The sequence below is a fragment of the Pseudochaenichthys georgianus genome, chromosome 21, assembly GCF_902827115.2.
Source record: "Pseudochaenichthys georgianus chromosome 21, fPseGeo1.2, whole genome shotgun sequence".
NCBI lineage: Eukaryota > Metazoa > Chordata > Actinopteri > Perciformes > Channichthyidae > Pseudochaenichthys > Pseudochaenichthys georgianus.
This window is the reverse complement of record NC_047523.1, coordinates 7,121,119-7,137,585: the sequence shown is the minus strand read 5'-3', so window position 1 is coordinate 7,137,585 and position 16,467 is coordinate 7,121,119. Positions and strand designations below refer to the sequence as shown.

General features: G+C 42.7%; 1 protein-coding gene across 1 annotated transcript in view; it reads right to left on the bottom strand.

Annotated features, from left to right (window-relative positions):
• The window catches only part of tns1b (tensin 1b), a 252,364-nt gene that overhangs the window by 66,125 nt on the left and 169,772 nt on the right, over positions 1-16,467 (bottom strand). The window contains 3 exon segments of the mRNA XM_071207064.1: positions 26-197; positions 6,891-6,940; positions 15,770-15,811. Coding sequence (XP_071063165.1) covers positions 26-197; positions 6,891-6,940; positions 15,770-15,811 — 264 coding nt within the window.

Below are 16,467 nucleotides of genomic sequence, written 5' to 3'. Positions count from 1 at the left end.
AGGAGGAGACATGAAGAAAGTGTACCAGGTAGTTGTGTCCGTGTTTGGAGCGCAGCATGGAGGCGACCTCCCGCAGGTTGGCGGCGTAGCTCTGCTCCTCCACGCTGCTGGGGAAGGACACGGAGATGATCCTCTCTGTGATGTACAGCAGGTCCAGCTCATAGTTCTCCTCCAGGGCCTGCAGCAGACTCACACTCCTGGCAGAGGAACCACAGACGCAACTATCATCAACGTATCATCAAAGCATGCAGAAACCCAGAACTGAGGTGGACTGCTGGATCGCTAAAGATCTGAAGGGAGGAAGGAAGTAGCCAGAGGTGATGCTGCACGTGGGCTCGTAAGACCTGCTGGTGCACGGTCACTTTGACTGTGTTGTACCCACAGCAAGAGAACCGGAGGGTCTGATGTGTGTGAGTTTCAGACGGTGTAATGTGATGGATGCCTTTTTCAGTTTTCTATAGCCTTCATCATAGGCCTTCCTCCACCTCACTTATGTTAGTTCCTTGGACGCTTTTTCTGATCTTCAATCCACTTGTGGACATATCCGTCGTGACTTTGCAGACTGTCTACATGCATACAAAGCCGCATAACACACAAGGGGACGGTAATAACCAGAAAAGCATATGTTGGGACCTTTAATATAATTCACAAAAGCAGTAAGACTGCTGTATATGAAGTATCACATTGGCATAGTTGGGAGCCAATGCTATTACCACGTTAACAGAAAGATAATATACTGGATAATACTTAAGGAACAGCCTGTGTATGAAACAAAGCCAAGTACGGCAAACTATATGTGTGCGATAGTTTCTCAAAAATACAAAACAACGCTCCTGTTTCCTCATGAGTAGGAAGGCCATTTGTATCTTCTATAAAGACTAGGAATGACAGACTGTCCATTCATGCAGTGCCAACTGCTGAAGATGTTCAGTTATGAATAGTGACATTTAGTGAAAGCAATCGGGATTAGAACTGTTTACAGCAGGGGTCGGCGAACCGAACACACAGTTGGCCGTCAGCGAACCGAGCCCTTTATTTATTGAACTGTGTTTAAACTGCATCATGTACATTGCACTGACAGAGGTCCACAGCTTCCCCGCAGCGAGGCTCCCCCCGCCCTCTCGTTGACAGTTCACGAGCACCCCCCCCTGGGCTGCTTACATCACCGGGTACACTGAGGTCCTGAATGTTCTCAATGCAGCCAATTACCCTTCAGGTACACACAACTCAACACTGAACCTCTACAAGAAACACATATCCTAATAAGGATAAGGCAACGCAGCATATAAATACCCAATCCCGATGACATCACTCAATCCCAGAGGGGAAAGAACATGTTCTTCTTCTGTATTAAACACATGTTGTGTTGTTCGACGTGGGAGAGAGGGGAAATAGATTCAACATGGAGGATTGTGAAAATATTGCAGCATACCAAAGATTACAGTACACGTACACGTAGGCTCCAACACCAACAAGCTGATGGTTATTGGTGGAGTTGGTCTGGTGTGAAATCGGGTCAGAAAGAAAGTAGTCCTTGATCAAAATGCCTCGATCGATCTGTAATTAAGCTTTTACTTAAAACAGAAAATGACCACGCAGAAAGACCTGCAGCGTGGTCAGTACAGCTCGCCAACTGACTGCATGAGAGTCCACACATCCAATACTTATCTCATTATCTTCAATAAAGATATTACTCGAGAGAATTGTTGGAGCTATGCAACATGGCTTGTTGATGGGAAAATAGTTGAACACAAAGATAGCTTTACATACATTTAAAAAGGTAATGATGGATTTTTCACATCAAAGTGAGCGATTCTTTAAAATGCCAGAGCTGAGCAGGGGCCTCATTTATAACGCCGTGCGTAGGATTCACGTGGGAAGGTTGCTGACGTAGTAGAAATCCAAAAACTAGGTACAGAAATGTTCCGACATTTTCCGATTCACCAAACATTGCGCACCGGCGAGGAAAGTGCGTACAGCACTTCCTACGCCGGTTTCCCCTTTTTTATAAATCACAATCGACTCGAAATGCGGTGCAGCTTTCGCGGGCTCCACGTAACGCCCAGATTTGCCTATAAATAGTCAAAGAAACGCCCATTCATTCATTCTGACTGACTGCATGAAGGAGAGCAGGAAATGACGACAGAACAGCTCAAAAAGAGACCGTGTCAGGTTTTGGTTATTTTGGGGAGGTGGAGATAAATCATATTGTTTGGTGGATGCAGTTTGAACCAGAGTCGCAGCACGGAGGTCGGATCAGCACCAAAATAAATAAACAAGTGGTCCGAAAAAGGTTCATGACAAAAACAATACACATAGCCTTCCTCAGGCAGTGTGTTTGCACCGGGGACAGGAGACCCCCCCCCCCCCCCCCCTTGATGAGAGACTGTAAGAAGTGAACGGGGAATCCCTCCGAGTGGAGTCATGACGACTGGATCTGAATTATGTTTTTGTATTTGGTGGTTTGTGTCCCAGCTGTCGATCAGCTGTGCGCAGCGTCTCCACTGCAGCCTGTGCATCTCACCCCCCCCCCCAACTATATTCCCACCTGTTAAAGGAAATACAACAATGTGTTATATTAGCTGTACAATTTACCACATATGGTGTTCTTAGTTTCCAGACCTCCTGTGTTTTACGAGCGACTTATCAAGTCTTGGCAAACGGCATAAAACATAATTAAACATGGTAGTATGTAAAACCATGCTCGTATCTACAACCTATAGAAAAGCAACACGGCCTCAGTTTAGACGTAATTCTGTCCTCCTGCTCACCGCATCATTTATGAGAAAACATTTCATTACATTAACACAGCATATTCGAGGTGGTTTTAAATAACATATCCGTATTTATTTATTTCTCCAAGTTATGTTTTTCTGTGCACTGAGGAGTCGCAAGCAGGCGTTTGTTTAATCATTTTAAGAATGGCTTTAATCAATGTTTGAAAATGAATTCTTCATATCTGATAAATGAGGTAACATTTTGTTTATGGTATTATTTCCACACATTTCTCTCCATCCTTCCTTCTGCCAACGGTGTCGCAGTTTCTCGTCTCTCCCGTTGTTGTGCATAGTGCGTACGCATGGGTTAGAGTTTGCGTGGAGGACCGCACGTTTTCCCGTCAAGTTAGTATTTTATAAATCGCAAACATTGTGTGGGAACTGGCGTACGCCATTTTTTGAGCGTATACCCCTTTATAAATGAGGCCCTTGGTCCTTTTCAGAACTTGATCTTTATGGGACGGCGATATGAGGAGGTGGGGGCGGAGGCGTCTGGACCCCAGGGGCCCAGACTGCAGCATATTTCCCACATTTGTCAGCTGTGCGCGGCTCCTGAAGGAAATTGCTCATATGTCTGGGAGAGAGGAGCTCTTGAGGGTTACTATACTGTAAGCACTGCTCTGTCCTGCACATCTGGAGCCACTCACAACCTGCTTACTGGAAATGATGCATCTGCAGTGATGGAGGGACACATGCCGTATACTGTATGTGATGGTGGGGTTGGATTTGTTTTAAGGGTATTTGGTTTGTGTGAGGAGTTGTTCACATATCTCCATTGCGTCTTATGAATGTACTCTCTTTTTAACTGTTTGTAAATGAATACATTAATTATATTGACATAGTGCATGTTCTCTCATATGTTGCAGCAAACATCTTCGTTTTAACGTTTTTGTGTTTGTGATTTGCATAACCTTTTTATATTTTACCTCTTTTTTAAGTTGCTTTTTAAGATTTTGCAGAGATTAAAAAAGAATAATAATAATATTTAAAAAAACATAGAAAAAAAGGACTTTGAGGATATAGTAAACGGATATATAATTAATACTAAGCGAAAATGAATTAATTGTCACATATTACCAGAGGGATGTTTTGTGTTCTATATTTCACATCTATCATCAACAATATGAACTAGATGTGTTATTCTCATGGTTATCTGTTCCATTCTGTATAAGTCATTTATAGATTCCTCCATTTTGAATTAATTGATTTATCATCTTTTAACCAATTCCTTGTTAGTACTGTATGTACGTTTCTTCTAGTTATTTTACTTGTATGTCTTTATTATTCTTTCTGTCCCTTTTGTTCTATATCTCTTTGCATGTCGTCCTCTGTTTTTCTCTGTCTTTGCATCTGTATGTCTTTGGCCTCTGGCTGCAGTCGTACACTGGTGGTTTGGTTCTTTTCCAGACACCAGCATGCGTCGACCGGCTGAGCTCAAACCTGCTTCTCATCAGCACCACAGATTAACCGATTGCTCATTTTCTTGCACGTTGCGTTCAAAGAATGACTCGTTATCTCCTCACGCTCAATTTCAGAGCCGTGCTGATCTCATTGGTGCATTCGGATCAACACCGACTGTGAGTGTTTTATCAGGAAACCTGAGACATTGGGCCGTTAAACATCTCGCCAGATATTTCTGAGTCATAAGAGGGAACCTCTTCTATCAAAACACGGAGAGGCCTCCTTGATGCTACACTTCCTCATGGTGAACATTTCTCACAGTCTCAATGCTGAGTCTAAATGAAACGTAACACTTGAGGATTGACATTATTATGGTTATCAGTACCGTTATTCCATAGTAACACTGCACTAATCATTGTGTTTGTACTTCCAATGGATCATCTGACTATGTGTCTCATGTAATGACAACACAGCAGAGAATTATCACCCAGCCTTCGAGCGTTTAAGCTCATTGTTTTGGTTTTCGGCCCACAATCTCCGACCTGATCCCATTTGTTTTGAAAAGCGGTAGAGCTCTGTATACTTCCTGTCCTGCATTATTGTTGCTTTTCTGTGTCAAATGCACTTGTTAGTTTTAAGCAGTTTAAGTCACCCTCTTCCTGTTTTTCGTAGAGTTCTAGTAGACTAAAAGTTTAGACATTTCAATCATATCTAAGTTGAAGAAAACTCACACTCTGCTCCGAGTGAGTATCTTTTCAGAGTAGACAGGCCAATCGACCATCCAATTACCTTTTAGTGTTGTTCGGATTTCATTATTGGTAGCGGTCTTGTGACAGTCGAGATGTGTTCTCCATTTTTATAGAGCTTTTGAAATGTAGATGTTATCATTAGGGCTGGGACTTTAACGCATTAATTAAGATTAATTAATTACACAAAAATGAACGCGTTAAAAAAATGAACGCACTTTAATCGCACTTATTTTTGCACAGCGGAACGTTTCTCACTGGATGAGTTTCAGGCGTACCGATTATACTGGAGCACCAACTAACGTTCATGACTTCAGCATGGGACTTCAAACAACAACAAAACACGGGGATCAATAGTCAAACATGAACGAACAAGCTGATGAGACCGCTTTGGTCGGCCCCGTGGATGGGACATTTTGTTTTAAAAAACGGACGGATGGAAGCGTCGACAAGAGCACGGTTGTGTGCAAATTATGCAAAAAAGAATGTGCATATCACCGCAGCACATCAAGCCTAAAGTATCACCTAAATGCAAAGCATGTAGCAGCTAGCGTGGACGTTAGCCCGACTCCGAGTGCAAGGAACCACACCCTGACCCAACCCACACTCAACCAGATGACTGGTTTCAGGGCCAGGATAAGTCAGTCCACGTCTGAGAAATTAACCAGCTCCCTGGCTCACTGGATTGCACTCGACTGTAGACTTGGAGTAACATCCATGTGAAAATTGCTTCTCACTGTTCTCAGGTCAAATATGTATATTTGATTAAAAATGCGATTAATTTCGATTAATTAATTACAAAGCCTCTAATTAATTAGATTAATTTTTTTAATCGTGTCCCGACTCTACTTATTATGGATGTTAAGAGTAACCTCTCAACTCGTGGTGTTTAATGGTTTGAACAATTATTTTAGAAATGATATTTTTGAAATGAGATGTGGTTACCTGTGAGTAGCAGATTAGCCTGTGAGATGAATAGGATTGCTATTGGAATGGATAGCATTCACTTTAAGGAACAATGTGAGAAGTACCTGCACTACATGTCAGAGTGGTGTGACTTCTACTATCAGCTATGTTTGGGAATGAGTTTAATTGTTAGCCTAGAACCAAAAGTAACTAAGTAGACAAAACTAAAACACTTTTGTTTATTCACCTAAAATGTCTATCCTATTCAATCTTACATTTAAATCTTGTTTCTTTTGAGGCAGACGAGGGTGCGTATCTGTGTATCAGCTCTGAAGCACAACCCTGCATACAGTAGGGATACACATCTGTCTGTACAGAATGTAAATAAGCCTGTCTGGACCCACTAGTTTCATTGGATACATTCCTTCAGCCAGAACATTACACAAGAGACAACTGTCACATGACCGAGCTGCTATGCACTTTTGAAAAGCCTTTAATGTTCCTTTATATGGGTGAAAAATGACTGTAATCTAAAACTCTGAATGTGCTGATACTAGTGACGGGGTATCAGACGTGGAACTGTTTTTATAACTCCGTATATAGTAATAATATGACTTGCCACGAGGGAGTCATACTGTCACTCACACTTCAGCACGGGCTGTTGTGGTGTCGAGTTGTACCCATTAATTACACAACTGACAACATCTGTGACTCCCTAAGGACAGAGGTGAGAGGGGCTGACACCACATATCTTTGTGTCCAACTGAACAGTGTGGGGTCCAGTTCAATGGCAGGGCATGTAGCTTCACTAACCCCGGTAACTCTGCAGATATCATGTTACGTCCAGACCTTTCCTTTTCCATGCCTCATATCTGACTGTGATACGGTTGTTCTTGAAATTCATTTCACTTCCTTCATTATCTTTGTGTGCTTTTGGAGCAAACCGTGGAGACAAGCCTTTAAAAGATCATTAAAACAAGACAGTCCAATAAGCCGAATGAAGCCTTGTATGGGAAATGTGCAGCTGGAAGAGAACAGAAGATAAGAGATGAGATCCTACCTCGATGGTCTGCGCCGTGACTCCATGCTCTTTGAAGACTTTGTTGAGCCCTAAGAAACAAAGAAAACACAAGAGCTTTAACAGAGGCCTAGGCATGACTTTGAAACTATCGAAAGTGCTTCATAATATATAAATAGGGTAAAAAGACATTAAAATAGAATATCTGACAAACAATAGAGCTTATTGGAAACCACCTTAGAATGAACGACCTCCTTCACCACCATTTTGAACAGTTCTTTATCAGTTTTAAGCCAAAGCTTCCATATGTTGTCATAACGCCAATAAAGTCACCAATAGTCCCATGGTTGTGGATGTGCATGGTTTATACAATAAGGCCGTCCCATAACCAAACTGTTCTTCAATTACACCACAAGTTCAATTTTCTTTATGTTGTTGAAGTATAGCTGTGAGGGTAACCATGCCGAGGGTACATAATTTCAAGATGTATGAGTTACAAAAGTTACGATGACACATTCCATTTGAGTTGGCGTTGAACATCTTCAACAAAGCATTAATCAATATGAAATGAGTGATCAAGGTAAAACTCAAGTCGGAACTGGAATGCAGAAACTGGAGGATGAAGGAGAACATGTTAGTATTGGAAACGCTGCGGTCTCCAGTTGCAGTCGGTTTGTAGTCCAAGCTGTATTAACAGCAGTTTGAGCATGTGTTGGTTGAATGCAGCTCAACAGTTTGTGCGGAGTGCAAAAAAGGCCATATGCATTGACTGAAATGCTATCTTGGAACCCATTGACAGGCTTTTATTACCTTAACATTTGCTTTTAAACTTGCTTATGTTTGAAACAATCCAGTTGTAGACGTCCCATCTCTACTCCAACTCCATTCTAGCATCGTGCGTTGTCATGAGAAGCAGCTGCAAACGTGGTAAATCAGACCGTAAACAATGAGCGGCACACGGAAGTCTTGGCCCGATATCTGCTGGCAACAGGATAATGGACAGCCAACGCTCATCCAACCCTAACCCTAGTTTGAAGTTGTATTCAGAATGGCCAGGTTATTTTGCTTGACTTTACATCCAAGCCCACATTTTAGACAAGGTATGCAAAGTGCACCTTGTGATGGCATGTCGTATACACTGGGTGTTGGGATCCCGTCACATGGCACCCATGCAAAGTTAAGCAGAGACCCTTGCAGAGGAAGTTTTGGCTCCACTATGCCTCGTTTCTCTCGCCTCCCCCTCAAACGAGCTCAAGGAGGGGTCAAAGGCCATGTGGACTTGTTCACTCCCCTGTGGTGATTGGGTCACATGTACACAGGAGGGGGAACAGGCGAGGTGCAAAGCACTGATGAAAGTGTGGAACTACACCACAGAAGACACGTGCAGCTGTGGATCAGTGCAGACAATGTCCCACCTACTGGAATGTGCCGATGCCCCCCCGGTGCAGTCCAGAAGACCTGGCAGAACCTACCCCACCAGCTGTGGCCTGTGCCCAATACTGGCAGAACGACATCGGAGATTGCTACGGACTCGAAGAAGAAGAAGGAGGGGGCTGTGATCCATCATCATCCATTAGATCACCCTGGCTGGCCGGGCATCGATGTGAGGAGCACCGCTCGCTTCCTTGGTTGACTTTCAGCCTGCTGTGCCAAGCTGTCTGTCAGTGTACACATTTACCAGAGATACCATCCAGCATATTAGAGTCTAGTAATCATGAGGGGACCCATTCCTGGATACACTTCCAATGATGTGTTAATGCATCCCAAAAGGACCACGTTTGCAGCTGCTTCTCATAACATATGTGCTTTCCCCAAGTTTTGAAAAATCAGGCCTTAAAGGTGGGGTAGGTAAGTTTGAGAAACCGGCTCGAGATACACTTGTTGTTATATTCCATGGAATGCTCTTAACATCCCGATAGCAATGAATATCTTAAGTGCTTTGACAAAAAATCCATAAAGAAATGTCATCTCTGGAAGCCGTAATACTGTAAAAAGCACGACCAATCATTTGAGCCGGCCCGGCTAAAATAACTGGATGGCCTACCTGCCTGTCAGCCTTCCATCTGTGCACAAACTTATCTCGTGCCCTCATTGGTCATGTGCGCGTTCGTGTGTGTTGGAGGAGGGGCTCTGTGAGGAAGTGGCAGATTTGTTCCGGCTGTGTCATTTCAAATTCTAGAGCACTCGAGCTGGTTTCTCCAAAATTACCGACCCCACCTTTAACCGTAACAACTAATAATTCAAAGTCAGCTGTAAAGGGCTTGGGAATTCCTCAGGTTGTTCTGCTAACTATTTAGCAAAAAAGTTGAAAATATTTGTGCAACTCATTTTGTCTTGAACTAAATCTATTGACACTAACAACCATCTTAAACGGCGCTCTAGTAGAGCTATTGAACCGGATGATTAGGAGATTGAAAGAAAAATAAATCTCCTAATAATATAAATCAGGCAGGATTATCCAGCATTTGACACCATGTCTTGTTTGGGAGCAGGCAAACAATTGTAATTGTTACTGGGGCCAAGCACTACAGTATGTGGTCCCAGTTTGGTACCATCTATTTCCTGGGGAACCAAAGTTAGACTCACAGAGAGTGTTCTGAGGTTGATACTTGCCATGTGTTGACAGTATACCAGTGTAATGGGGCAAGCCTTCTGCATTTGGACCATTTCTTGCAGAAATGCATACATTATAAAATAGCTAAAGTCCCCATATAACACACATTGGTTTAATTGCTGTACACATTCTTAGAGGGACTCAATGGATACCGATACTCCAGGTACGAATGCAGACATAAACATATCAGATGAGAGTTTTTGCCAATTCCTTTTCTGTTCAAGAAAATCCAACTCATTCCAACAAACTATATGCAGCATTCATTTGCTCCATCTTACGTCCACTCATATAGGTCCGTGGCTCAACTGAGGGGACACAAAGCAAATCCCCCATTTTCTGCCTGAGCTTCAGCCTAAACGTTCCAGTATGTTGCCTGGGGCTATAAAGAGCAGAGTCGCCAACAAGAGATGGAGATGAATGAACAAGAAACAGCCTTAAGAGAGGGAGACGCAGAGCATGCGGAGGGTGAACAGCGCTGTGGGACTTATGGAGCATGAAAGTCAGGGAAAGCTCAAAGCTCTCTTAAACGGGCCGCTGTGAGGTGATCACAACATCTTCACATGACGCTAATGACAAGGTTAACATGTCCGAGAAATCCGGTTTATTACATGGTGCCACCACTTCAACCAGCATGCAAACAAATATCCTAATTAGAGACTGTTGGAGAGTTTTGAAGAGATGGTGTTTATATTGTGCCACAAAGACGGCAGTTAATTGATCGTTTTTCCTTCAAATTAGTCTGAATTGGGGTGCAGAGCATTTCATGAGCACAATATGAATGTACGACTGCAACCATCTGGGAAAATGTAAATGTGACAGGGAAGCTATGCTCGGTAATAAAACACTGTGGTCACATTGCTGTTTTTGTCGTTGAAGAACTGGAAGAAGTCGTGATGTTGTGAGTATTGTGATTCGATGTACCGTGGGGCTAACATTAATGGATCTATTTCTAGTTGCTAAGTAGAAAACACTAGCTTCTGAACATCACACATACCGAAGCCTGAAACCTGTTACTCTCCTTTGAGAACTCGTGTTCTGAAGGAGGGGTGGGGGTGAGGTAGCGGGTGAGGAGGACGGTGGGGGAGGAGGAGGTGGGAAATGGAGTGGGGGGTCCAGCAGGCCTGTTTCCAGATGAAAAACATCTGCGGAGGTTGACTTTACAAGCAGGCCATTCAAATTAACCATCTGAGAAAGAGCGAGGGAGGGAGGGAGGGAGGGAGGGAGAAAGACGTTGGGGGCTGGTAAAAGTCTGCCAAAGACTCGAGTGAAACTGTTCTATAACAAAGAGAAAAAACAAGCGATGAAGGAGCGGACAAGGAAAGAACAAGCGACATGACCCGAGTTGAGTAAATCCATCCAAACATTCATTCAGTCCATGGCGTCCTACCTTTCGGAAAAGGTACCCTGTACTCCATCGCCATGCCCCCCTCAGAGAGGAGAGCCGCCTTCTCAAAGACCCTCCTCGGTTCATCTTTGAAGAGCTGCCTCACACTGCTTTCTGTGCGGCCGTGAAGTTCCCCCGTCAAACCTCTCCCGTTTCTCTGACAGTGGCAGAAGAAAAACTAAATCCCAAGCTCTCTATTTTGGGCAGTAGCCTGTAGAGTCCATCTGCATGCTCCACTCGGACCGGACTCCTCCACAGCTCCTTGTCTCTGGCTTGTGTCCGCTCTGCCCGTGTGTTGGTCACCCTCCCCCCTCCCACTCAGCCTCCCGTCGTGTTATCTCTCCCCCCTCATATTCAACTTTTCACTCCCCTCCCTCTCCCTCTCATCTGTGTACAGATCTAAATTGCGACTGCAAACCCTTTCCGTCTCTTTAGGCAAACATGTGGGTATGATGCATGTTTATACACACACAAACATCAGCTGACTGTAGATCTGTGTGTGTGTGTGTGTGTGTGTGTGTGTGTGTGTTCAACTGATTTCACACACTGCACTGAGCAATCTGAAACGTTCAATCAAAGTCAACGTTTCAGTGTTTTCCGTGTGTGCACTTCGAAGCTGCTTTTGAAGAACTAAGACCTTTTACCAAGATGGTACTGTGTCCTTACTTTTTAATGTACAGTTTATAATGAAACCTTCTGATTTAATAATAAACTAGAACCAGCCCTCCGACAAAGCCAAATCTCTTTTCTCGTAACCTTTACTTAAATAAAAGTCATGTGTGTGTCCTATCGCCCGTGATTTGGGATCTGCTCCAAAGAAAGGAGCTCTTCCTTGTCAGATTCCACAGCCTTTCGCCACATTCCATAAGAAAAGGTATATTGTTCCGTTATCGCGCTGACAAACAAAACGCACCAAAAACATAACCTCTCTGGCGGAAGTTGAAAATCGAATGATTTGAACCAACTGAGCAGAGAAGAAGAAGAAGAACACAAGACTGATGCAGTGGAGCGAGAGAAGCTCATGTAGTCATAAGACAAATCCTTTTCCTTTTCCATGCCCTGAGGATATATGTCCCTGACGTCACAGTGTAACCACACAGCAAATGCCCATGACTAGACAGCAGCAGCTGCACTGGCACACAGACTTGCACTCATGGAACACTTGAACAAATGCATACTACACTGACGTGATCGCACACTATGCCTGCAACACAAATGCATTCAATCGTACACTTATAATGTCTGTGTTGCCGTCTCTGCCCCTTAGCTAAAGTGCAAACCACATGATGACCTTAGAGGGAAGATGCATGAGCCGTGCAAAAAAACGTCTGTCTGAAATACAGGTCCTGCATGAAGGGCCAGAGAAGCTTTGCTGTCCTGTACTGCAGTCTATGAGTACACTGAGGACACACACAGGGAATGCCAATAACAGCAGCCACACACACACACAGAGCACACACAGAGCACACTGGTGGAATGGTTTATATGTTGGTCCTTTAGTGGAGAAAATGGGCACATGGCCTCGGGTGGCAACTCTAATTTGGTTACTTGATCCTTCCTTTCCCAGACTAAATACGACTCACAGGAAGTTGTGTCATAGACAACTAGTGCCCAGTGAGTCCAAGGAAAACATGCACGCTCTGATTTTGTGAGTGTGGTGTGTGTGTGTGTGGTGTGTGTGTGTGTGTGTGTGTGTGTGTGTGTGTGTGTGTGTGTGTGTGTGTGTGTGTGTGTTGACCTAACATACACATAGGGAACCATGATAACTACTTCCTTAAAGGAACTATATTTAGGCTTACGGGTGATGTCATATAATTAGTCAGGTGTGTCTGATTACCCATCACTCCTTGGGGTGTCTGGATAGAAATGCAATACTTCAATGGTGAAAACCCAAAGCAGTCATAATGCATAAAGACAGAGAAATATTCAAGGATGTTTGGTTTGTTTACACTTATTTTTCAATATGTATATCAGCAGGACATTTGATGCAGGACAGTGGCAAAGCATGTTGTTTATATGTTAAGGCAGAAATACTTTTTTGTGCTTAAAATATGCGGATATGCGGATATGCAATAACCAAGTTGTTATTTAGTGGGAAAGCTGATACAGCATTCCCACTATCTGTTCTTCGAATTCTTTATTATTATTCCGCCGAGATTTTGCACCTCTTCTCCTCCCGCATTGAACATCGCAGAAACTCCGTTCAAACATCAAAACGTTCAGCTCGGTCGGGAATCGATGGCTATTACTTTTCTCATTCATAACTTTCATAATTCCAGAGATACATCCCATAATTCATCACATTTTTAACATGGAAGTCAATGGAGAAATTCTTCAGACTTCAACAAATCTTCATGCGACTTCAACTGCTAACTGTTCATTCATACTTTCACTCAGAAACCTCATTCCAACTTTAAAATGTTACACATCTTTCTGACATTACTCGTGTAAAACACCTTTTAAATCTGATTCTTACTTTTAGAGATATTAAACATTGTTCAGACCTTGAAAGAGGCTTTCTTCAGATTTTAACATTAACTAGAGTGCGTGATGTCACAGCTAGAGTGTATGACAGCTTGAAATGTGCCTTCATATTGTTTTTTAAAACTGCCATAATTCCCAAACCCTACATTTCTGAGACATAATTGTTCATGACAAACGTAGGAAAACATCTCGTAGCTTGAAAAATGACAAATAATTAAACAAAATGCCTCTTGAGGACATGAAGTGACAAAAACTTTCAACATGTCTCCATTAAAGCTCATTGTAATTTCAGGCTGATATTTCCTCACAACAGCAGCCACACACCTTTAGTTAATCTGCCAAAAAGGCCACATTATTGACCCGAAAGTACACAAAAAGCACACTTCAGATACTCAAGTTCCTTGAGATGCTTCACGTTTTGAAATTTCACAGATATCTGTCACGGTTCTTCCACAAAACGTTCACATGTAAGAGGTTCATCTCTCATTCAGAATAATGGAAACCTTTGATCTCTGGACACCTCGTTAGCTCAACTATTAACACCTGTGTCATGGAACACGATGATGGCATCGCTCCAACTGACACGCTCAGAGCAGCAGACTTCAGATAGAGGTTAACGGTCCTGCCCTCAACAGCTCTACATCAATTATGGGGTGTCGTCATATGCTGTTTCCATGGAAACATTACATTAACTCCTATGACAATTTTCAAAAAGTGCTCAAACTTCACATGTGTGCTAACAGTCCAGCCGTGAAGACATCTACGGGACAGTTTTGAGATTTCTTCAAATGTTGTTGCCATGGCAACACAATGCTCGCCATGAAACACGTTTTTCTCATAACTTCAGTAAAAATGCTCCAAACGGCCCAAAACTTCACAGGTTTGGTAACGATGCAGCCATCAACACATCTAAGCGTATTAAGGGATGTCATCAAATGCCGTTGGCATGGCGACAGATAATTCACCATCAAGTTGGTTCAAAAGTTTGCAGTTCAATTATTCTGCTGCTTTTCCAAGCCTTTTTACTTTCTTTTCTTCTCTCATCACACATTCAAGCCCTCAGTGTTCATGTATCATTTCAATCTAAATGCTTCACTTTCTTCTTACACATTACATTTCAGCATAGCAGTTTTGCGTCAGATTTTCAGCATGAAGCATTCCCACTAGCAATTTCTTCAGGAATTGCATTCTCTAGTTATTATTTTGTTGTTGTTGTATTTGCTACTGTGCATGTGCCTGTATCACCTACGTTAGTCCCAGTGAAGGCATTAACATCCACTATAACCAGGCTAGAGTGGTGGATGGGTGTTTACCATCTTCAACTTTGTGGGAGGACAGAGATCATCTAACATGATGCCCAAGATGGATTGAAAAACTGTCATTGAAAAACTGTTTGAAAAGGGCAGGTACTTAAAGCATAAGTATAATAGCATCTATTATTAATAGAGGCCATTGTTGTTTTGTTGCCTCTATTGAACCCATCATTTACGTACATTAACCTTTACTCCAATCGTTGGCCAAGGCCTAACCAAATGTTTAAGTTGCATAACCTTACCCATATCATACTGAATTTGCTATAAACACAATCCATCCCTAATCAGTACCATACTGTTGTTACATTACGAAGATAATGTATGAAGCAAGCATTTTATGAAATGTTGGCATTATAGTTGATCTACGGATATACAGTATGTCCCATGTGTTTGTAAGTTGGTTGGTATCATTAGGGTTTTAAATATGTATCTGACATTAGTTTATGAGTTTAGTAAACCTTTAAATTATGTCGCTGACCTTGAACCCTTTATGCATGTATGTGTGTACCACAGGAGGCACAAATAGATCCTTCTGTATCAGGTTAAATTGCACTGACAAATCCACACTGTGTCTGCCTTTGAAAACATGTCAAGTAAATTGGTCTAATGGGAACAGAATCAGCAGCCTGGCTGCAATCCCAGCACAGAAATCCCCGCTCGTCTTGTTTCAACAGTTGAATTTCAGTAGGGCAATTGGATACATTATCCTCTAGCAACAAAAGGATGGTACTTGTGATGTGTAGGTTTTTTTGGAAACTCCAACAGATTAGCGGTACATTGGATTTGTACTATTCTGAGGCCAGTCCACACTGCCAACAGTTAACAAGTATCTCTGTATCATATCAAGTGTACATATGAGGTTGTTCTAAAGCATTACATCAACATGTTTAGTTGTTTTAAGATGTACTTCCTGTAAAAGCAGTGCAGCTGTTTTTCCCGCCAGCTGGAACTCCTCTATCCACTCACTATTAATAACCTTCCTACATCAAATACATGATCTGTTGGCATGTGTCATAGAGGCAGATGAATGTGCTCTTTCAGCTCGGTAATCTAAGCAAAAGAGATGGCTTAACTTTAGAAGAAAAAAAAGTTGGTGGATAAAAAAGGAATTCAAGTTGAAACTCACCATGGTGTCTACATGTTTGAGAGGATGGTCACTGCTTGGTGCCTGATCAGAAAAAAACAAAATAGAGAGAAACAGAAAGTTAGATCAATACTTGCAACACTTTGTACCTCAGAATGTGATACTGTTTAATATTGTGTCCGGTCACATCATCTCCTGAAATGCTATGTCGCAGTTACGCTCAGCGCCATTCTTTGCCCTAATGTGGCCTGGTGGAGCAGAGTGGAGCTCCACCTTGAATGCGTGGGACCATCTATAATCCCTCTGTGCAAATATTTACACAAAGAGACAGGACTGCTTCCATTAGCCAAGACCTGCGAGTCCATCCGTGGAACTCTCTTTTTCAATGCCATATAGAGCTATGGACAGAGAGAGAGGACCGGGCCAACAGAGAGAGAGACATTGGGGACAGAGAGAAAGGACAGAGAGTCGAGAGATAACTAAAAGAGAGTAAGAAGTGGGAGGGTGGACACTCAGGGTCGGCTATAAAACAGAGGTTCATGGCAAAGAGCAGAAGAAGAAAACATCAGAGCAATCCGTGATGTCATGAGCTTGTGTGGGCTTGGCTTACCGCAGACTACCACACATGCACAGATGTGACAAAATGAAGCATAACTAAGTCAGTCTACAACATCAGTCATATCTATATGTAGCAGAACAAACAGGAACGTATTAGTGGCACTTTTTGCTGTAGTATTGTA